Source organism: Saccopteryx leptura, chromosome 6 (genome assembly GCF_036850995.1).
Source record: "Saccopteryx leptura isolate mSacLep1 chromosome 6, mSacLep1_pri_phased_curated, whole genome shotgun sequence".
In the NCBI taxonomy this organism is placed as follows: Eukaryota; Metazoa; Chordata; class Mammalia; order Chiroptera; family Emballonuridae; genus Saccopteryx; species Saccopteryx leptura.
This window is the reverse complement of record NC_089508.1, coordinates 29,454,212-29,476,986: the sequence shown is the minus strand read 5'-3', so window position 1 is coordinate 29,476,986 and position 22,775 is coordinate 29,454,212. Positions and strand designations below refer to the sequence as shown.

The following is a 22,775-nucleotide window of genomic DNA, read 5'->3' as shown; positions in this document are numbered from 1 at the left end:
TCATAGTTGCTTTCACTCTAGTTGGGAGGAGAGAGAGAGAATGAGAAGCATCAACTCATAGTTGCTTCACTTTAGTTGGGAGGAGAGAGAGTGAGAAGCATCAACTCGTAGTTGCTTTCACTTTAGTTGTGCATTGATTGCTTCTCATATACACCTTGACCAGGGATCAGATCTCAGATTCAAGCTGACCCTGTAACCCCTTGCCCAAGCCAGAGATGTTTGGGCTCAAGCCAGTGACTTGGCTTTTCATGCCAGTGATCTTTGGGTTCAAGCTGGCAACCATGCTCAAGCCTAGAGCCCGCACTCTAGCTGGCCACCTCGGGGTTTTGAACCAGCAACCTTGTTCTTGGTTGATGCTCTGTTCACTGTGCCACCACTGGTCAGGGATACAACAGACATTTTAAACCCTGTTAATTGTGTTTCTGAACCTCAATTTCTTCATCTGTAAAATGGGAATAAAAAAATATATCCCTTGAGCGTGAGTGGCTGTGAGGAGAACATGTACTGGGCAGAGGAAGCATGGTAACTCGGAAAGATGGACCCTGTCACACCACACTAATTGCTAATAATATTGATAATCAGTTGTTGGTTCGCAACCTCAGGAGTTTCCTGGGTGAAATCTGAAACTGGCTCCCATACACCGAGGGCAAAGAGAGACCAAAGAGAAAGGTGGGCCATTCTAGATGAGTAGCTGGCAGGTTTAATAAGCAAAGAAACTTACATATGAGGCTTGGGCAACTGCAAGAGTAGATTTCCACAGCCACCCCCTGGAATCTGAAAAGTTTATATAGAGGCCTTCACAGGGTTCAGTCACATGTACTGACCAATGGTCTCAACAACATCTCATTGTCTCAAGACTATGTTCTTGAAAATGGCTCCCACTGTGGAAACAGTGGGCAGACTGATCATTCCAGGGGCAGGGGAGGGGCAAGGGACTTCCATTTGCTGGGATTCAGCTCTTGGATTACTGGCAGTCACATCCACTCGATAACCTCTACCAATAGGAGTCTGTTGGGAAATAAGTATTTCGGGGTAATGGTTCTCTGGACTATTCCTGAGTACTTGCTATATTAGCCTAGCATTTGAGGAACTCCTGAGGGCCTGGGAGAATCCTGCTCCATAGTTGTAACATTGGATCTGAGAAGGCTTGCAGGAAGCAAGTATCCCAGACCCTGAGTAGAGAGGGTGGAGTGGGAAAGATCTTCCTTTGTGGTAGCCAATGATATCTGTTTCCTGGAGCCTAAAGGCCATTAGTCACTGGCAGGAAGAGATGCAAAACCTAGGGACTGCTGCTGCGTTGATATCTCTTGTGCCAGACTGTGACCCACACCCGGAACAAGGCCATGTGTTATTTTTTCCCTATGCCCTTAGTATCTTGTACAGTTCTTGGCAGCTGGTAGGAGAGGGTGAATGTTTGCTGAGTTATTGACTTTCTGAGTGACAGCTATGGGTGGGTGAAAATGGGAAGAAGGATGGTGCAGATGCACGGACTACTTCAGGTGTGGGTGTGGCACGGACTGGTCTGGGTGCAGGTACGGACAAGTGCAGTATGGATGCCTGTGTGTCGGTGTGTGGGTGCATGGACCTTAATGCAAGGTGCAAACAGTTATAACCCTCATTCTTATTGTTTACTTGATTTTGCCTAGCTAGACCCACCTCAAATCCTATTTTGTAATTATATATTAATGTCTTTCTCAATGGGCAGCAGTCTGTTCTTTTTAAACCATATGTCATCCTGCCCTAGCACAAAGCCACACACATAGTTAAATGCTTGAGAAAAAAACTGGTTTTCTAAACAAAAAAGTTGCCAAGCCTACAAAGCTCTGGATCTGTCATATAGCAATGGGTACTGATTTTATGCAATAACAGTCAGGACTTGTAAAGCTTTTTGTAAATCAAAGCCTTTTAAGAATAATTGGGTGGTATTACTCCCATTTTGCAGATGAAGAAAGCAAAACTGAAACACATATTCACCCGCTTGCCTGAGGTTAGTTAGTGAGTAGAGAAACCAAGATTTAAACTCAGCTCTTATCTGACCCTAAAGCCCTGTGTCTCTCTGATGCATCACAATGTGGTGGATAGACAAGAAACCCTGCCTTGAGATCATCACTTCAGTTGTCTTGGAGATGATAGAAATAAGCAAAAAATTAAAAATAAAGGATATTAAGTGAAAAGAATATGTAGAATTTTATAAGTCAGATTTAATAGCAAGTAGATAACAAAGATAGTAACTAGTGCAATTCAGAGAGAGAGCATTGTATAATCCGATCTGGAAGAGACAGGCTTTGGGAAATAGGTAGACATTTCACAGGTGGAAGAGAGGAATAAGCTTTTTAGGTGAGAGGCATGGATAAATAACCGGTCATTAAACCAAGTCTTGTTTGCTTTCAGAGTAAGAACCCATTTTTCTTGAAACATGGGACCCTCTGACTCGTTTTTGATAGGGACACTTTTGTCTTTTTTTTTCTAATAGCAAAACAGATACCCATGTGTGATGGTGAATGGCACCTGGCACTGGTCCCAGGGTTGGGAAGTGTCAGGGATGGGTGTGAGCTGTGGTAAAGCAAAGAGTGTGTGCTGCTCAGAAGGCCCCGTTGTTGACATGCATTTTCAGTCATTAACAATCAATTCCAATTGGAAAAATGTTGTAGCTCTACACTGCCAAATCCAAACCAAACCCTTGCTTGAGCTGACTGTTTTTTTTTTTTTTTTTTCTGTTTGTGACTTCTCTAGAAGAAAGACAACAACTCTTTAAAATGCCCAGTGTCTTTTTCTCTTAAGCTGCTACGTAAGTGCTACTGTGTTCAGATTCCAAACCAAACAGGAAGATGCTATTATATTCTTTTGCTGACCATACATCCTAAAACAAAGACTGATTCAGCAGCGGGTCAAAATAGAAAGTATGCATTCACAAAGAATAAATTTATTGATTATATTTTAGATTTTTTTTTTTTTAGGAGAAGGCACTTTAACTTTTAGAATGGCAGGTAGTTTAGGGGCTTGGCTGCTATTTCTGCCCATACCCAGGGGTATGTGACATTAGACAAAGTAGTTTATTTAGCCTTAGTGATCTGCATCTCCCTAGGTGCAGAAGAGGGCTGAGAAACTGATTTGTTGCCGGGCATTACTGAAGGAGACAGTGTTCCTGGAAATCTCTGGTCTAGTCCACTCTTAGTCTGGGGGTAGAGAGGAGGGGAGGGGAGGGATATTCCTACTCCAGGTTACCTCACTGGTCTAAGGTCTTCACTGTCACTGTTCTTCCCTGCTCCTCAGCCTGCTTGTCCACATTGGTAATAAGTCCTACCACCAAAGGACTTCTCTAATGATAATGATCAGACATGGCTGTTTCCAAGGAGTTTAAAATTACGTGGGGGGAAAAAGAGAAACAGAATGTGGTAAGACAGACACGTATAAATGGAATGAGGGTGGGTCGCTTCCCACTGAGAGATTTCATTGAAGAAGGTGAGTGGAGGAGTTGGGCCAATGGCTTGGTGGCAAAGTGTGTGCAAGGCGTTTCAATGTAAGTAGAAGGACAGAGTTGCAAAGAATTTTTAGTACCCCCTCCCACCCCACCGAGAGTCAGATCCTTAAAAATCTTTCAGGCAGGAGAAGTCTGCTGGTGAACTTAAAACTAAAGGGGAAACAGGGATAGCCAAAATGTATGTTGCAAGCAAAACTGTTTAATAAATATTTATGTTTACCAAAAGAAAAATGAGAAAACAAAGCTGATTACAAGTGACATACACCTCACCTTATCTTGGTAATGAAAGGGTGGGCCACAATTAAGTTCTAGTTACTTCTTACTCTTTTCAGGAGATCACTCCCTTGCAGTGGAATACTTATTAGTGATTTTGCTTTATTTCTGTCAACACACAATTCCCATGCAAATGGGCATTTCCTCACTCTGTCCAGCTCTCTGTCCAAATGTTCAATGGCTTTTAGACTTTCAGACCGAGAGAAGTCGACAACGGACGCCTGGATCTTTCTGTGGCTCAAGGGTAAAGTGGATAAATCCTGGGACAAACTTTATATAACTCGGTTGGCAGGACTGGTTAGGAAGTTCTCAGGTATCTCTCCCAATGCAAAGACGATTTAGCTTCATGCCAAAGCATACTATCAGTTCCAGGTTTCCATTTCTTTGGCTCCCTTTGGCTTTCAAAAGCATCTCTGCAAAAACTACTTTTCTTGCCTGTTCTCTGCCTTACAACCCCTCCCACACTTTAAAAAACCTGTTTAATCTCCAGTTTCTTATATTTTCTAATTGTCCTTAACAGGAGTAACCAGTTGGGTCTCAAAAGTGTATTTGAAAGTAGATTGGTTTAAGTTGAATTTTGTTTATTGGAAATTCTTGGTGGGGGGAAAGTTTCCTGTGGTTAGGATGGGTCCTGTCGTTAGTTATATAAATATAAACAGTGATTGACAAGACTAGAAATGCATATTAGGGCCAGTCTATTGAGGAACTTAAATGCCACATAGATGATGACGATGATGATGATGATGATGATGATGATGATGATGATGGTGGCTGTGGTGGTTCTTTAGGGGTCTCTCGGATGTGGATAAAAACAAAACAAAACAAAAAACTCCACAACTGAATTAAAGCAAAATTCATACCAATCCAAGCAAAAAGGAATTTATCTGACTCATATATCTTGGAATTCAGGCATAGCTGGATCCAGGGACTTAAATGATATTTCAGCACTCTTACTTGATACCTTATCATCTTGATGTTCTCCTTCTGTAACACTAGAGAAAATGTATATATTCATTAATATCTCTACTGTTACGTTCTTTCAACACAGGGAATGGATCTTTTTTTTCTTAAAGTATCCTAATCTCAATGTCAGAGAGGGACCCTGATTAGTCCTGCCTAGAGTCATATGTCTACCTCGATCCAGTCAATATGTCCAGTGATACAGTGTATGCTGGCCAGGATGGTTCACAGGCCCATCATTCCCTGTCAGAGGAAGCAAATTTGATAGCAAGAACAAACAAACATATGGGACAACCAGAAACAGTACCTATGTCTAAACTGGCTGAAGAACTTTGGGTTTTATTTGCTTTTGGATAATGTGAGGCATTCCTTCAAGGGTGTTTCTAATCTTGTTTCACTTCTACACCAGCTCTCTCATTCAATGATTATTGCTTCTGGTCTGTGCCTACTGCACAGACATCAGGGTGAGTGTATGCAGTGGTGACAGACACAACCTCTGGCTTCTGCACCATCCCTGCAAACACGCCTGCAATTATATCATTATTTTTCATTGCCCTTTCTGAGATGGCTCAAGTGCCACCTTGCGGACCAGAGATGCTGTATCCTTCCAGAATCTTTGCACTATTCTTTTTTTTAAAACATAGAATTCCACTGTATAACATGTTTACAGAAAAGCACACAAATCAAACACTAATCCACATTATTTCCCCCAGATCAAGAGATGAATATTGGGTGACGGAGGACGATCTCTCTTTGGGTGATGGGTATGCAACAGAACTAAATGACAAGATAACCTGGAAATGTTTTCTTTGAATATATGTACCCTGATTTATTGATGCCACCCCATTAAAATAAAAATTTATTTATTAAAAAAAAGAGATGAATATTACCATTCCCTCAGAAACTACCTCACATGCCCTCCCAGTAACTACACACTCCCTTTCCCACAGTTGTAACCACTAACCTATTTTCTATCACCGTATGTTCTCATTTTTGAAATATATGAAGTATATGTGGCATTATATATATGTCTATACTCTTTTGTGGCTTTGTAGGCACAGCATTGTTTGAGAGACTCATCCATGTTGTGATGTGTAGCAGTAGTTTATTTATTTTATTGCTGTATAGCGATCTACTCTGTAATATTACACAAACTGTTTCTTCATCTACTGTTGATAGGCATTTGGGAAATTTCCAGTTTTGGGCTACTATGAAAAATGTTGCTATAAACTTTTGTGTGTGTATTTTTTAGTGCACATATAAATACATTTTTGTTTCATATACACCTAAGACTGGATTGCTGGTACATATGTTCAACTTTAGTAGGTCCTTACTAAGAGTTTTCCTAAGTGGTGTTTCAGTTTAGACTCCTATCATCAGTTTGTGAGTGTTTCAATTTCTCTACGTACTTGTCAACACTTGGGATTGTCAAACTTTTGAATTTTAGCCATTATGGTAGGTATGTAGTGGTATCTCACTGTGATTTCAATTTGCCCTAGTAACTAAAGATGTCATGCCTTTTTGATATTTTTTTTGTAATTTTTTATTTAATCTTTTGTAGCTCCCATTCAATTCATTACTTATTTTTCAATTTGATTGTTTATCCTTTTCTTATTGATTTGTGGGAGTTTTCTTTATTTAATATACATATTTTTAGCAGTCATGTGTATTTAAAATATCTTTTCCTATTCTGTGGCTTGACATTTGACTCTCTTTGGATGAACAGGAGATCTTAACTTTTAATGTAATCCTATTTTTCAGCCACTTCCTTTGTGGTTATTTTTTTCTGTGCCTGCTTAAGAAATTTTTGCCTACCCAAAGGTCATGAAGCTGTTCTCCCAGTTTTAGAAACCCTCTTGTTTTGCCTTTAATCTTTAGGTAAGGAAAAAATATCCACCCGATATTGATTTTTATCTATGGTGTAAAGAGGAGAGCCATATTTATTTTGTTTTTCCACATGTATATCCAGTTAACCTAACATTACTTATTGAAAAATCTCTTTTTATCCACTGCTTTGAAATGTCACCTTTGTTATAAATAGGTGATCACTTATATGTGGGTTTCCTTCTGCTTTCTAGCCCCTTTCATTGTTGTGTTTGTTATTCCTTTTTTTTTTAAAGTTTCCATTGATTTGGGGGGGGGGGGGCAGTGGGAAGGAAGAGAGACAGAAAGAGAGAGAGAGAGAAAGAAGCATCAACTCTTTGTTTCACTTAGTTGTACACTCATTGACTGCTTCTAGTATGTGCCCTGACCTGGGGTTGAACCTGAGACCTTTGGTGTGCTGGGCCAACGCTTCAGTCACTGGGCCACCAGCCAGGGCCCAGTTTGTCTGTTCTTATACTGATATCACACTGTCTTAATTAATATTGCTTAATAATAAGTCTTGATATCCAGTGGTATATGTCCTCTAGCTATGTTCTTATTTAAGAAGAGCTTGGTTATTCTTAGCCATTTGCATTACTGTATAAATTATAAAATCATTCTTTGATGGGACTTTGATTGGGACTACATTAATTCTCTAACCCAGATATAAAATGTTGATTATGTCAATTCATTACTATGCTATATCTCTTCATTTATTTAGATCTTCTATTTCTGTTAGTGTTTTCTTATATTTCTCTATGTTCTAAAAGTATTGTACATCTTGAGATATATTCCTAGTGTTTGAAGTTATTTTATACTATTTTAAGTGATATCTTTTAAAAATGTCATTTCAGTTGTTTGTTGTGGGTATGTACAATCAATTTTTATCTATTGATCTTGTATCCAGTGATTTTGCCCAATATACTTATTAATTCTAATAGCTCCATTTAGATTATTATGGATTTTCTATGTATGCGATCAAACTACCAGCAAAACAGTGTTTACTTTTTCCTTTACAACCATGACGCCTTTCCTTTAGTTGCCTTGCCTGTTGTGCTGGCTACGGCCTCTAATATAATGAAAAGAAGTGATCATAGTGGGCATTCTCGTCTCATTCCCAATCTCCATGGGAGAATTTTCAAATTGTGACTATTAAATATTAGGGGTGCTGTGTTTTATACATATCCTTTATCAGATTAAGCAGCTCCCTTAACATTCAAAATTGCCTGAGGGTATTTTCACGAACACATGTTGAATTTGACCAAATGGTTAAAGCTGTAGTTGCATGGAATGTCTGGCTCGCCTCCTTTTTTCCCCTTTCCTTGTGGATGGTGGTCCCCTATGTACTTCACTGCCTTGGATGTTCCATTTTAAAATTTTTTTATCAAGCTTTTCTAGTTCGTGAGGGTTGTTCTGTTGTTAGACCCTCATTGTAGGAAGTGGTACATTCTAATTGTGCTGTGTTTGTCTTCCATCTACATAATGTGAGTAACACTGTAACAAACCCCCCCCTCAGAAACCTATTCAATCGTTATTTCTTTGACGTGTATTGCTTCTGCCTGATGAGCTTTCTGAATATATTTTTCCTTTGTCAAGTCTGCTATCTTCTGCGGAGGAAAAGCCTACTACTGCTGCTCCAAGCTCATGCATTATGGATCACAGGAGAGATGCACCAATATTTAAATACCTAGGTTTAGGGTTAAAAAAGATACTGATTTTTACCTGTTCTTTAAAAAAAAAAAATGAAGAAGGAAAACAACAAAATTCCAAGGAATAAACCTGGCATTCTTTTTTGAAGAAGAAGAGGAAGAAGCCAAGAGGAGAAGCCTTTCTTCTCAGGTCCCCTGGGACCGCGTCATCCTCTTTATCTCTGAGTCATCCCCGTCTTGTGTATCAAAACTGGCAAAGCGTCTCTGTCACTCCTACATCTTCTCGAGCAGTCACACAGTCTTTCATGAAGTGCGAGAGAATAATAAAACGCTACTTCTGCCATCCGTCGCGTCAGTAGTATTAGGAGCATTAGTATAATCGCAGAACCCATACATTAAAAAATGTAAGTACTCTCATGCGAGCGGAGAGGTATTTAGGATCTCAAGACCCAAAGTCTCAGGCTGGGTCTATTACTAACTAGCAAGATAATATTAGAATATAACTTATTCTCTCCAGCACTTAATTTCATCATCTGAAAAATGAAATGATTGAGCTTGTTCACGGAATGCAAAAAAAAAAAATTTTTTTTTTTGGTTTATGTTTTCATTTTCACAAAATCTTTTATGTAAAGGACCATGTAGTAAATATTTTGAGCCTTGCGGGCCATATGGTCTGTGTAGCAGCTCCCCAACTCTGCTGTTGGAGCATCAAAGCAGTCATAGGCTGGAAGTAAACAAATGGGCATTTATTTATAAAACTCTGTGGACACAGAAATTGGATTTTTATATATTTTTCATGTGTTATAAAATACTATTCTTCCAACTTTTCCAGCAATTTAAAAATGTAAAGGCCATTCTTAGCTCAGGGATCATATAAAAACAGGCAGCAGGCTAGATTTGGCCCCCAGACTACATTGCTAACCTTAGACTAGGGCTATTCTAGAACTCTATGTTAGACACTGATATAGTAGTCTTTTAAGAAATATTATTTTTCTTTCCTATGAACATTACTCCTTTCTCCTAGATTAATTAAGAATTAGAAAAGAAAAGCTTTCATTTTTCCGTTATTTATTTCTTCCTTGGTGCTTATTCTTTCTTTTTGTAGATCCAAGTCTCTGACCTGTATAATGTTCCGGCTAAAAGAATGTCTTTTAGCATTTCTTTGCAGGGTGATTTGCTAGTGAACTTGCTCAGTTTTTGTTTGTCTGAGAAAGTCATTCTTTTTCCTTCACTTTTGAAGGATAATTTCACCAGATGTAGAATTCTAGGCTTGTGGGGTTTTTTTAAAACATATTTTAAGTGTTTCTTTCCACTCTCTTGCCTGCGTCTTTTCTGATGAGAAGCCCTCTGCAATTGTTATCCTTGTTATTTTATAGGTAAGGTTATTTTTCCTCTGGTGTCTTTCAAGATTTTTTCTTTGTCTTTGATTTTCTGCAGTTTGAAAATAATATGCTTAGGGATACTAGTTTTTTTTGTTGTTGTTGTTTGTTTGTTTTGTTTTGCTTTAGAGAGACTCAGGGAGAGAGAGAGAGAGAGAGAGACAGGAAAATTGAGCTGTTCCTCTATGTGCCCTGCCTGGGGAATCGAACTGTCAACCTCCACTCTCCAGAATGACACTCTAACCAATCAAGCTATCAGGCCAGGGCTTTGGAGTGGTTTTTAGTTTTTATTTTTGTTGGGAATTCCAATTGGTGTTTTCTGATCTTCCTGGATCTGTGGTTTGATGTATTTCATGAACTTTGTAAAGCTGTCAGTCATTATTCCTTCAAATATTTCCCTTACTCCTCTTTCTTCTTCTTCTCCTGTTGTTCCAATTACATTTATGTTACATCTTTTGATGTTGTACCATAGTTCTTAGATGTTCTGTTTCATTTTTTTCTATTGACCTTCATTCAAGTTCACTGATTCTCTCCTTGGCTGTTTTGAGTCTACCAATGAGCATTCTTAATTTGTTACAGTATTTTTGACTTTTAGCATTTCCCTTTTTAAGGTTTTTTTTTTTTAAAGAGTTTCTGTCTCTCTGTTTTAATTACCACCCACTTTTTCCATGATAACTCTTAGCGTATTCAATCCTTGTCATTTTGAGTTTTCTTTCTGATAATTTCAACGTCTGTGTCATATCTGAGTCTGGTCCTGATGGCTGCTTGAAAGCCAGACACGCTGCGTCAGGTACCAGGAGCTGAGATAGCGAGGCCTGCAGTGTGGGCTTTTATCTCATTCGTCTAGGAGTTGAGCTGCATTTAATGTTAGCTGCAGCTGTAGGTGCCACAAGCCTCAAATTCCCCTGTTTTCGTCTTCTCTCTTGACTTCGGTTTCCTAAGTGCCCCTCAGAGAGTTTGTGTTGTGGAGGTCTTTTTGCTGTAACTCGCTGTTATTATACTAGATCCCCATTGGTGTGATATTAGGGTGAGAAGAGGAGAAATGGTCTATGACTTTCAACTTAAGAGCAAAAGTAGAGCATCTTTTCCTTTTCTTTTTTAGCTCTTATTTAAAATTTTTTTAACTGAATGTATTGGGGTGACACATTAACAAAATTATACGGTTTGGAGGCACACAATTCTGTAGTACAACATCTGTATGTTGCATTGTGAGTGTCACCACCTCGAGTTAAGACTCCCTCTGTCACCATCTGTCCCCCCTCGGCCCTCCTCCCCCTTCAACCACCCCCTTCTCTTCTTGCAATCCCCACAATATTGTCTGTGTCTATAAATTTCTTTTTCTTTGCTTAATCCCTTCACCTTTTTCACTCAGTCCCCCAACCCCCTCCCCTCTGACAGCTGTCAGTCTGTTCTCTGTATCTGTGAGTCTGTTTCTATTTTGTTAGTTTATTTTGTTCATTGGATTCCACATATAAGTGAAATCATATCGTACTTGTCTTTCTCTGCCTAAAAAATTATGCTTATTTTACTCAGCATAATAATCTCCAGGTCCATTCATGCTTTTGCAAAAGGTAAGATTTTTTTTTTTATGGCTAAGTAGTATTCCATTGTGTAAATGTATGACAGCTTTTCTATCTACTCGTCTACTGATGGGCACTTGGACGGCTTACAGATCTTGGCTATTGTAAATAACGCTGCAGTGGACATAGGGGTGCATGTATGTTTTTGAGTTTGTGTTTCAGATTTCTTTGAATATAGTCCCAGAAGTGGAATCACTGGATCATAAGGCAGTTCCATTTTTAATTTTTTGAGGTAACTCCATACTGTTTCCACAGCGGCTACACCAATCTGCATCCCCACCAACAGTGCATGCAAGAGGGTTTCCTTTTCTCCACATCCTCGCCAACACTTGTTGTTTGTTGATTTATTGGTGATTGCCATTCTGATAGGTGTAAAGTGATATCTCATTGTGATTTTAATTTGCATTTTTCTGATGATTGGTGACATTAAGCATCTTTTCATATGTCTACTGGCCATCTGTATGTCTTTTTTGGAGAAGTGTCTGTTCAGGTCCTTTGCCCGTTTCTAAATTGGATTGTTTGTTTGTTTTTTGGTGTTGAGTTTTACAAGTTCCGTGTAAATTTTAGATATTAAACCCTTATCAGATATATCAGCAAATACATTCTCCTATTCAATGGGCTCTCCTTTCGTTTTGTTGTTTCCTTTGCTGTGCAAAAACTTTTTAGTTTGATATAGGCCCATTTGTTTATTTTTTCTTTTATTTTCCTTGCCCATGGTAAAATATCAGAAAAAAAGTATTGCTTCAAGACATATCTGAGATTTTACCGCCTATGTTTTGTTCTAGAATTTTTATGATTTTGAGTCTCTAACATTTGAGACTTTAATCCATAGAGCAACTTTTCTTTAGGAAATGAGCAGCAACAGGAGCTCTGGGGGAGGGTAGCCCAAGATGAGAGCCTTGCCCTCTGCTGGCTTCCATTTCTTCCCTGAAGGTTAAAGTGGACCCATCAACTGTTACTGTGTGTAAAGTTTGAACAAGCAGAACATATGAGATAACCAATTCAGCAAAGGAGATCCAACTTAGGAGAAAAATGTATCAAATATGGTAGGGAGTATTACCTAACTCATTTAAAGTTTGTACTCATGGTCCTGGCCGGTTGGCTCAGTGGTAGAGCGTTGGCCTGGCGTGCAGAAGTCCCGGGTTCGATTCCCGGCCAGGGCACACAGGAGAAGCGCCCATCTGCTTCTCCACCCCTCCCCCTCTCCTTCCTCTCTGTCTCTCTCTTCCCCTCCCGCAGCGAGGCTCCATTGGAGCAAAGATGGCCCGGGTGCTGGGGATGGCTCCTTGGCCTCTGCCCCAGGCACTAGAGTGGCTCTGGTCGCAACAGAGCGACGCCCTGGAGGGGCAGAGCATCTCCCCCTGGTGGGCAGAACGTCGCCCCCTGGTGGGCGTGCCAGGTGGATCCCGGTCGGGCGCATGCGGGAGTCTGTCTGACTGTCTCTCCCTGTTTCCAGCTTCGGAAAAATACAAAAATAAATAAAGTTTGTACTCATTAATTTCAGATACCACTAGTCAGCCTGGGAGTGTGATCTCCTCCTCACCCCACCCCACCCCACCCCAGAGTGTTCAACTGCATGGATGTGAACTTGGATATTCAGATATTTTGTGGATGTGATATAGTGGATAGTCAGGCTCTGTCAATGTTGGAGATTTCCCAGGAAATATGACACAGAAAGGGGGAGGTGAGGGAGTTGAAGGTATTTGCAAGGGAGTGTTGAGTGATTATAATGATGGAACCAGTGAGAGAAGGAAGAAACTAAAAGAAGTTATAGTTTGGATGTCTGAATAAGTTTGAAGATTGTTTGCAGTGAACGCAGAGGGCACAGTCAGGCGGGAAGGTAGGCAGAGGGGGTGGCCTGCAGTGGCATAGGCACTGGGGATGATAAGGTCAGCATGTGGCCATGTGGGGCAGAGGCTGGGGAGGAGGTATGGAGGAAGGGTTCGGGCGAGGAAATGGAAAGGATGGAGAAACCAGTTTTTCAATTAGGTCTTGGGCTCTGATGTTAACAGTCACTGAGGTTGACTAAGGGGTGGAGTAAATCTCTGAGAACTGGAACCCGGCGTCTACAGGAAATGAAAGGGCACAAGCAGGAGGGAGGTAGGACACGTCAGTGAGGATGGGCCGGAAGTGGCATAGCCTGATGATCTGAGTGTCCATGAGCAGGAATTTGGGTAGGAATATGGAAGGAGAGTCATTTAAAACAGTAATTGACAACCAGGAAGATGCTTTCTGTCCTTCCTGGCCTTGAGATATATGGGGTGAGGTCAAGGGATTACCGGGCAGATGTGCTTGAAGGAAACCAAGTTTCCATTAGGGTTACAGAAGGTTAAAGTTTAGAGAGGAGGTGGAAGCACATAGTGGGCATGCTGCATACAAAAGAAGAGTTCAAATGTCAGGAAAAGTCAGAGGGGGATTGGTAGAGTCTGAAGGTGTCCAGAGCAGTGTGGAGTCCAAAGCCCTGGTTAGAGGAGACCTGAAATTCAGGACTGGGTGGACCTGAACTTCAAGCAGTGATTGTATTAATGGGACTGTGGGTCCCATCGTTTGGCCAAGCACATTCTATTATGTGAAGAACTTTCTACTTCTCCATCCCAGCTTAATCTTTAGGATTACAGTTTAATATAGGGAATGCAAAAATATCTTTCTTTATAAGCGGCTTTAGTAGATTAGTTTGTTTAGGCTATCAGGCAGCTGTGGGAACCCAGAGAGAATTGTATTTGTTTCTGTGTCTTAAGATAGAATTGGTATGGGGAAACCAGCTTCGCTGATACACTAGGAAGTAGGAGGAAGAAACCACAAAGTAGTTGAGGACCTACTGTGTACCAGTTGCAGTACCTACTACTGAATACTTTACATCTAGGATGTAGGGGCTAAGTATTTTTTTAAAGCAACAATCAGACCTTTATTCCTGGTTTTAAGCACAAACATTTGGAACACATTTATTTTATTTAAGAGGACAAGTTTGTGACAGATAGCTAAACTTTAGTTATAACCTCATCATTTTGTGCTCTCTGATGTGAAACAGCTTCTACCAGGTGACTAGAACAAGACTTTCTGTTTTAGTAATGGTTAATACTGTAAGTATACTGCTACCTTTCTGGTGCCAATGTGGCTTTGGTTAATTACCTGAAGAAAAATACTCTATAATGTGAACACAAGTAAAATGCACTTTATTTTTGTGTGATGATAGTCAAAAGATAAAAAAGAATTTCAACTAACCAATTGTCTGCTGTAGCAATGTAGAGTTACTGAATATATACGACACTGGTATATGACACTCTTTTATGTATTCATGAATGTGGAAACGAATTAAAAAGTTGATTTATTAAGCTATGATTTTTCCACAAGATAATGTTTTTTTTCATATTTTGAGTGATGCAGGATAGCAACTAGTTAAGGATAAGAGCATTCAACATTAAACAAAAATTTTCCAGTATTTAAAAATAAAGAATACCCTGGCTGAGTAGCTCACTTGGTTAGAACATTGTTCCAACATGCCAAGGTTGCAGGTTCAATCCCCGGTCAGGGCACATTCAAGAATCAACCAATAAATGCATAAATAAGTAGAACAAAAATTCAGTGTTTCTCTCTTTCCTTTCCTTTTTCTCTCTCTCTAAAAATCAATCAATTTTTTTTTTAAAAAGAAACACTGGTTTAGTAAGGAGGAAGAGGTAAATTGATAAAGGGCTTTAAGGCTCAGTTTACATAATGTGCAGGTTTTTTTAAAGACTTTATTTATTCATTTTAGAGAGGAAAAAGAGAGAGAGAGAGAGAGCTAGCAGGAAGCATCAACTCTCATATGTCCCTTGACCGGACAAGCCCAGGGTTTCAAACTGACGGCCTTAGCGTTCCAGGTTGACACTTTATCCACTGGGGGCTAAGTATTTTATATTTAGGTACATACTTAAATTTTATATATTTACACAATTTTGTTTTAAATACTTTATATAGATGATTTCCCTGAAGACCAAGACTGACACATTGCGAAGTCTGTGGGCATTGGAGTCAATGATAATTTGAATTTCAGTTTCCTGGCTGACAAGCTGTGTTACTTCAGGCAAGTTACCTATGTTCTGAGCATCAGTGTTGTCATCTGTAGAGTAGGAAAAATAATATTCGCTTGCTACCACTGCCGTGAGGCACACCCCAGGGGACTGATGAGCAAGAAGGCTGAGAACCATGGATACAAGAGGATTAGTGTTTCATTTTCTAGACAAGGAAACCAAGTCTCAGAATGGCTGAATAAATGTGGTGACAAGTTGCTCCTGGTTAGTCACACAGCAATTAAGTGGCACGGCCAGGATGAGAGCCAATCCTTTGATCCCATGACCCTTGCTTTAACCATTAGGAAGTGTTTGCCTAAACACAAGGGGAGTTAAAGGAGCCCACCTCAGCGTGGTGCAGCATGGGAGGAGGGACAGAGGGGTCAGGTGAGGAGAAGTCAGGCTCCATGAATCCAGGTCACTGGTTCCTAACCTGGCCCATGCTTCCGAATCACCGGGGGAACATTTAAATCTTAAGCCTCTAGGGACCACCCTAGGCCGACTTGCTCAGAGTCACTGGAGCATGGAAACCAGGAACATCCATCTTTATAATCTCCCCCAGGTGATTTTGAGGTTGCTCATCTGGTTCGGATCCTTGAATCAGCTGTTGGGAACCACTGAATTCCAACTGAAGTCTCTCAAAACGATCCAGCATTTTTATCCCAGCAAAACAGTGGGTACAGGGCATTATCATCAAAATTGGCCCCTGGGGGCTGAGCTTTGTCTCCTTGCTTTAAGATCTTTGGGGTGTTACCTGAAACAGACGCTCAATCCGTCACTGAACATCTGAACTTTGAGTATATAAGAAATGTCAAGTTGGCAGACTGCTATAACAGGAAGAGTTATTTGTTCTTTACAGCTGTTTTCTTCCTTCTTCCCCCTTGAGACTCCTGCCCACTTAGTCAGATTAGAACCATATAACCAAGCTTGTACTACGGAGCTAGCACACATCTTGAAAACTTTTTTTTCCCCTAAGTGCTTAACATTTCCAATGTCAGAAAAAAAAAAAATCACAGAGTTTTTATGAGCTGAGGCAAACAATGTGAATGTGATATAATATGGAGGAGAGAAAATAACAGCAACAGAATTCTTATTTGTCAGCATAAATATTCACACTATATTGCAGTCAGTATTTGATTACCTCTTCTACAAGATATTTCCCTGAATAGACTTTTGATAGCTGGGCACTAAAAGCAGTGGGATGACGTCTTAAGGCTCTTAGCTGCATGGGACAATGATTTTCGTGGGATTGTAGTGTAATCGTAGTCGTCCACCTCTTGGTTCGGCTTCAGGATTACCTGAGGAGCTTGGTGAACTGCTTTGGGCTTCATCTCATATGTACAGGTCAGAACACCTGCAGGTAGGAAAGGGCTTCTCCTGTGATTCTGGTGCAGGTGGCCTGGGAATTTCACTTCGTCAAACACTCCCCGAGAACAAGACTGCTGGTGAGATGCTACATTCATTTTGTGCTTGGGAATGTATGTGACTTATTCTCTCTTCAAAAGCAACCTTGCAAAGTAGAGGGTTCTCCTCTTCCAGCAGAAGAGCTGAAAGTTTAGGATGGGGGGGGGGTTGTTAATTGCTAAAGGCCCACAGCAGCCTTGGTGGGGCCAGAGCTGAGATGCAACTCTTGGTCCAACTTCAAAGCCCCTTCCCACATCATTGGGTCTTTCCTACCTGCTCCACTCAGCATGGTTACCTGCTGGGCCCTAGGTTTTACGTGCTCCAGAGAAGCTGTCATTGCAAAGGAAAACAGCTGGCATTGGTCATAACTGAGCTGCAAATGCAATGTAAGTTTGGAGTAAATTGCAATCCCGACTTTCAAGAGATTGACTAATCAGAGTTTGAGTCAGAGATGCTTAATTGTTCTGTTATTCAAAGGATCTCCCCTCACTATACTCCTCACCCCCCCACATACTCCTCCTTTCCTAAATGTAGCTCATGGATTTCAAAAGTGGATTCCCGTGTTCAGAGCTGATTCATATCAATAAACCCTGGGGGGAATCTTCACGAGTGATTCCATACATAGGTCTTTGTTGATAGCGAGTCCTCTTTGATGGGCTGTTTTAATGGCTTGTTCTTCTGGTGAGTGTTCCAGATGGAGTATACTGCATCTTTGTAGACTCTTACCAGTTCCATCATTCATTCAACAATATTTGAGAACCAACTATGTGCCAGGCCCTGTCCTAGGTGCCAGGGGTAGAGGGTGAGCCCTGTTGACAAAGACTCCACACAGGCAGAACTGGCTTTCTAGTAGAGGAGACCGCTGATCAACCAGTAAACGAGGTCATGAATCCAGATAGGTGGGAATCCCTGCTATTTCACTCCCCACAGTTGACCATTCTCCCGCTTAATCTCCTTGAGAGTAGATCATCTTCATGAGTTTTTTCCCTTGAGTGTCCATGTTGGGGTCTTTAGCTGTTCAAGCCTATGTTGTCACCTAGGCTTGAGTGTCCTCTTCTGCCTACCACAGACTCCTACTCATCCTTCCTCTCTGATCTCAGTTGCCACCTCCTCCTGCTCTGTGTCATCATTAACTGAGTACCCATACCTGACAATGCCTGTCGCTCCTCCTGGACTGTGAACACTTGAATGAGAGCATCTGTGTCTGATTTATCCTTGTCTCTTTAGAGCCTAGCATGGAGCCTTGTGAGTGGATGCTCAGTGTTTGCTCCGAGAATAAATGTTGAGTCCTATGGCACCTAGTGGTGGGTGGTGGTATTACAGGAATTGCTTCAGAGGGAGGAATTGCTAATCTGGGAAGGAAAGCTTAACCCCAGTTCTGTGACTTTTTGAGAAGTTCAGCACCGAACTCTGTTATGAATGAATAGAGGGGTTGAGCTAGGAGCTAGGCAGTGATGACAGAATAGAAGTGGTGTGGAACATTCTGATGAGTCTTTGAAGGAAATTTAGAAATGTGAAATTCTGATTTCTCAGTCAGAACTGGAGGGAATGCTAAGGATGCTGGGTGTGACAGCTAACGTCCAATGGAGGTGCAGAGAAACTGCACTGCCCTCTCGTCTCTTCTTGGATAGTATGAAATGCACTCTTAGCACATTTTCAGTTTTCCTCTTTCATTAGCTTTAAGCCACTATAGGAAAAAAATATTACCACATTTTCTTTCTATTGAAATGTAGTTGTGTGTTTTCAGAAAAACACTCGCATTCTTCAAATATTGAAATCAAAGTCCCTGAATTATGTACTCTGCATGTATGTAGATATATAAATAACATGAAGAAAGTTTTGTTTTTCTCTACCAATGACTTTAAAATATTCCTATTTCTATTGCACTTCATTGCAAATAAACATTTCAGACTATATTGTAATGAATGAAAATTTATTCCTTTAATTTCATGAGCACTGGCTTTATGGTCAACTAATTTAATCAAAAATCCTTACTTAGGTCAGTTTTGCATCCAGTTCTCTCTAACAACTGTTCATAAGGACAAAGAAGTATTTTGGAAATGATTGTTTCTAGACACAGAAAAAATAAATGACTTGATTGAGTTACAAACTGAATTGAAGGAGGAATCAAAACTAGAAGCGTTTCTACTACATACTAGACTCACTAAAATCCCTGACTGCATTTACTTAGCAGTCCAAAGTCCAGATCCTGGGACATCAGCCTGTCACACACACCAGAATGTTTCAGTTGGGGATAGGGCGGAGAGGCAGGGGAAGGCAAGCGGAGGACTGACATAATTGTTTCTAGGTCATTTTCCACCTTCCTGTTATAACACAGTTTTCTAGGTGGAAGATAATATGCTCATTAAAGTGAAAGTGTTCACTTTAAAATAAAGCACTAGGAACCCAAAATGGCTCTGTTATGTAGACAAATGGGCATTATAAATGGACTCAATTTTTGTTTTTCATGCTCAGTCATATCCTATATTAAGGCAAAGGAGTAGGCAAATAAGTAGTTATTTATAAATAAAGCAGTGTGTTGTTCATTTAACTTTACAAGCTACTGATTAGAATAATAATCAGTGTTTCCATGTAGTACTATAATCATAGAAATACTAATATCGCAGTGGGTAATGATGATAGAATGATGCTCTTTATCTCTTTGTGTAATCTAGCCTTTAAAATGTCCTCTCATTCATAAACAATGAAGAAAGCAAACAGCATTATTCAAATGGGATATTTCGAGTAATTAAATTCTTAGCATAAATTACAAATTCCTGTCTCTTCCCCATTTGTTGCCCAAATTTATTTTTATGGAATGGCCTTTTGTACCAACTTGTTTTATAATAAAATGTTTCCTGAGTTTTTTTTTAAAAAAATTGTAATGGCCTTTTCTGTTGATATGGTATTCATAAAAGTTTCTTTGATGAAAAGCCTGTGAATTTTGTGCAAATAACCCAGGCAGGCTCTTAGATTAGTGATAACATTTGTATAGGACTTCTGTGGCTTTATACGATACTTTTACACTCAGTTTATTTGACCGTTACCTGTGGGTAGTCCGTAGAATTCACCTTATATTGATGAGAGCAGGGTAGAGAAAGGTGCATTGGCATGGTTCTGGGTACATAGCAGGTGTTCAACATGTACACTTAAAAAGAAAAGTAACCAAGGGAACCCAACACCCAACAGGTTATTTAATTTGTTTGAGGTCACCCAGCAAATATAGTGTCATACTGAGAATCGAACTTGCTTCTTTATGCAAATATTCCATAGGTTGTCATTGTCTCACTGCTAACTTTCATGGCATTTAAAAGGTCAAATTAAAAACATTTAGTTTTCTTAATTGAGGTGAAATTCACAAATATATGAGATTTTATTTTAAATTGTAATAGCCTCTCTTCTGCATCACTGCCTTCATCATAGCCCATCTCCTGTGTTTGTAACAGTACTCATAAAATTAACCGTTTTAACACAGACATTTCATACCATCACAGCATTCTGCAGCCATCACCCCTATCTATCAATACTTGAAAAATGTTTTGATCATCACTAAAGAAGACCTCATATTCATTAAGCAGTCACCCCAATCCCTCCTCTCGCCAGCTGCTGCTAACTACCAATGTGCTTTCTGTCTCTCTACATTGACCTATTCTAGATATTTCACGTCAGTGGAATCCTACAATATGTCACTATCCTAGTCCAAGCAGGCTGCTATAATAGAATACCATAGACTGGATAGTTTATAAACAACAGAAATTTATTTCTCACAATTCTAGAGGCTGGGAAGTCCAAGATCAAGACTTGGGTGGACTGGTGTCTTGTGAGGTCCTGCTTCCTGGTTCATAAATGGCTTCCTGGTTCAGCAAAGGGCTCTCTGGGATCTCTTTTATAAGAGCACTAATCACTGCCCCAAGGCTCTACCTCCTAATGCCATTAATTAGGAGTTAGGGCCCTGGCCGGTTGGCTCAGTGGTGGAGTGTCGGCCTGGCGTGCGGGGGACCTGGGTTTGATTCCCAGCCAGGGCACATAGGAGAAGCTCCCATTTGCTTCTCCACCCCCCCCCTTCCTCTCTGTCTCTCTCTTCCCCTCCCGCAGTCAAAGCTCCATTGGAGCAAAGATGGCCCGGGCGCTGGGGATGGCTCCTTGGCCTCTGCCCCAGGCGTTAGAGTGGCTCTGGTCGCAGCAGAGCGATGCCCCGGAGGGGCAGAGCATCGCCCCCTGGTGGGCAGAGCGTCGCCCCTGGTTGGCGTGCCGGGTGGATCCCGGTCTGGCGCATGCGGGAGTCTGTCTGACTGTCTCTCCCCGTTTCCAGCTTCAGAAAAATACAAAATAAATAAATAAATAAATAAATAAATAAATAAATTAGGAGTTAGGATTTCAACATACGGATTTTGAGAGGATATGAACATTCAGTCAATTGCACTGACGTTTTGTGTCTCACTCCTTTTATTTAGCATGGTGCTTTTTAAGATTAATCTATGCTATATCAGCGCTTTATTCCTTTTTATGGCTGAATTATGTCCCACTGCAGGGATAGTTTGTTTATCGGTTCATCAATTGACGGACATTGAGTTATTTCCGTATTTCGGCCATTGCGAATAGTTCTGCTATGAGCATTCATGTTCAAGTATTTGCTGGAATACCTGTTTTCAGTTCTTAAGAGTAGACTTACCGTGTTATATAGTAATTCCGTGTTTCACTTTGTGAGGAACCACCAAACTGTTTTCTGTTTCCTCTCATAATGTACAAGAGTACTGCTTTACCCACACATCCTTTTCAATGCTTGTTATTTGAGGTTTTGTTTTTGTTATTATAACCTTCCTCGTGGGTATGAAGTGGTAAGTCCTTGTGGTTTTGATTTGCATTCCCCTGATGAAATATCCACATTTTAATGCATAGAATTAATCATAAAATGAGCTTTGGTAAAACAAACAAAATCAACATCAAAATGAGTGATTTCATTTGTCTTCAAGAGATTACTTAAAACTGGCATATTATTACCCCTAGGGTGCACAATTCTGGGCTGAATAATAAAGGACACGTTGCCTTGGGATTAAAAAAGATGTATGTGGACAATAAGACCACAGTTACCCCCTAACTTTAAAAAAAAAATACTGTTGAAACTAGTGAGGCAAATAAGAAATCACATTGTTTTGTTTCCAAGCCACCTGCCAAAAGATACTTAGTTCTTTGTGTTACAAAGCTCTCTTTATATAACTCTTGCATGCCTTAATGGCCTCTTCATTTAATTTTGCAGCATAAGTGAAGACATCCAGAATGGCTCAGGGATCCGGGGATCAAAGAGCAGTGGGGACTGCTGACCCAGAGGACAGTTCTCCAAATATGATCGTCTACCGCAAAGTAAGGCATCTGGTGCGATGCTGCCTGTGTGTGCTTGTGTTCTGGGTGGGGCTGACCCAAAGTTGTTGAGAGCTCGACAAATGTTTTCTGTCTAAACTGCCTTGACTGATAAATGAACATCGTTTTTCTTCTATCCTCCGATTCTCTAAGTCTAAAATGCAAGGAAATTAGGTTTTGTCATACTTGGTATTGAATACTTGGAAAAATATTATGTGATTTAAAAATAAACAAACTCCAAGATGGTCTAAGCAACACAGACGGAGACATATTCTCCTTTGGTAGAAAGTCCTCACCATAATATTTATTAATTGAATGTTCTTTAAACCCATAATGTGTACAAGAACTGGTCTAGATACATACTGTGTATGTATCTGTGGGAGATACAGAGGCATGTATGTATTAGATGTTTACAGTTGGCGAGAGATATGACTGTATCTAAGTTCTCATTTCCAAAAGAGAAGTGTGGGTAGATTGTTATATACATATAATCTCAGAAAACTAACTGGTTGGGAATGCGCTTGTGGAGGAGTGACCTTTGAACTCAGTTTTAAAAAATGGGTAATATTGCTTACGTGGCAAGAAGAACATTCTAAGTGGTGAGCCTTGTATTGCAGAGTAACCAACTGGAAAAAATGAACAGCAACCAGAACTGGTTGGCTTGGCCTTAGGATGAAATACTAGAAGTAAGATGTTGGGAAGACAGGTTAGATGGTCCAAATGTTAGAATGTGGGATCACAGGCAATTTAATCGTAGGAAACTTTGGTGCTGGGAATTGTAA

At 40.3% G+C, this 22,775-nt stretch overlaps 1 protein-coding gene across 9 annotated transcripts in view; it reads left to right on the top strand.

The window, feature by feature from the left end:
* RGS6 (regulator of G protein signaling 6) overlaps positions 1-22,775 on the top strand; it is a 542,558-nt gene that overhangs the window by 5,033 nt on the left and 514,750 nt on the right. For all 9 annotated transcript variants that reach the window (XM_066388417.1, XM_066388419.1, XM_066388418.1 and 6 more), the window contains one exon: positions 21,893-21,996. In XM_066388417.1, coding sequence (XP_066244514.1) covers positions 21,913-21,996 — 84 coding nt within the window. In that variant the 5' untranslated portion in view covers positions 21,893-21,912. The remainder of the gene's footprint in view (positions 1-21,892; positions 21,997-22,775) is intronic.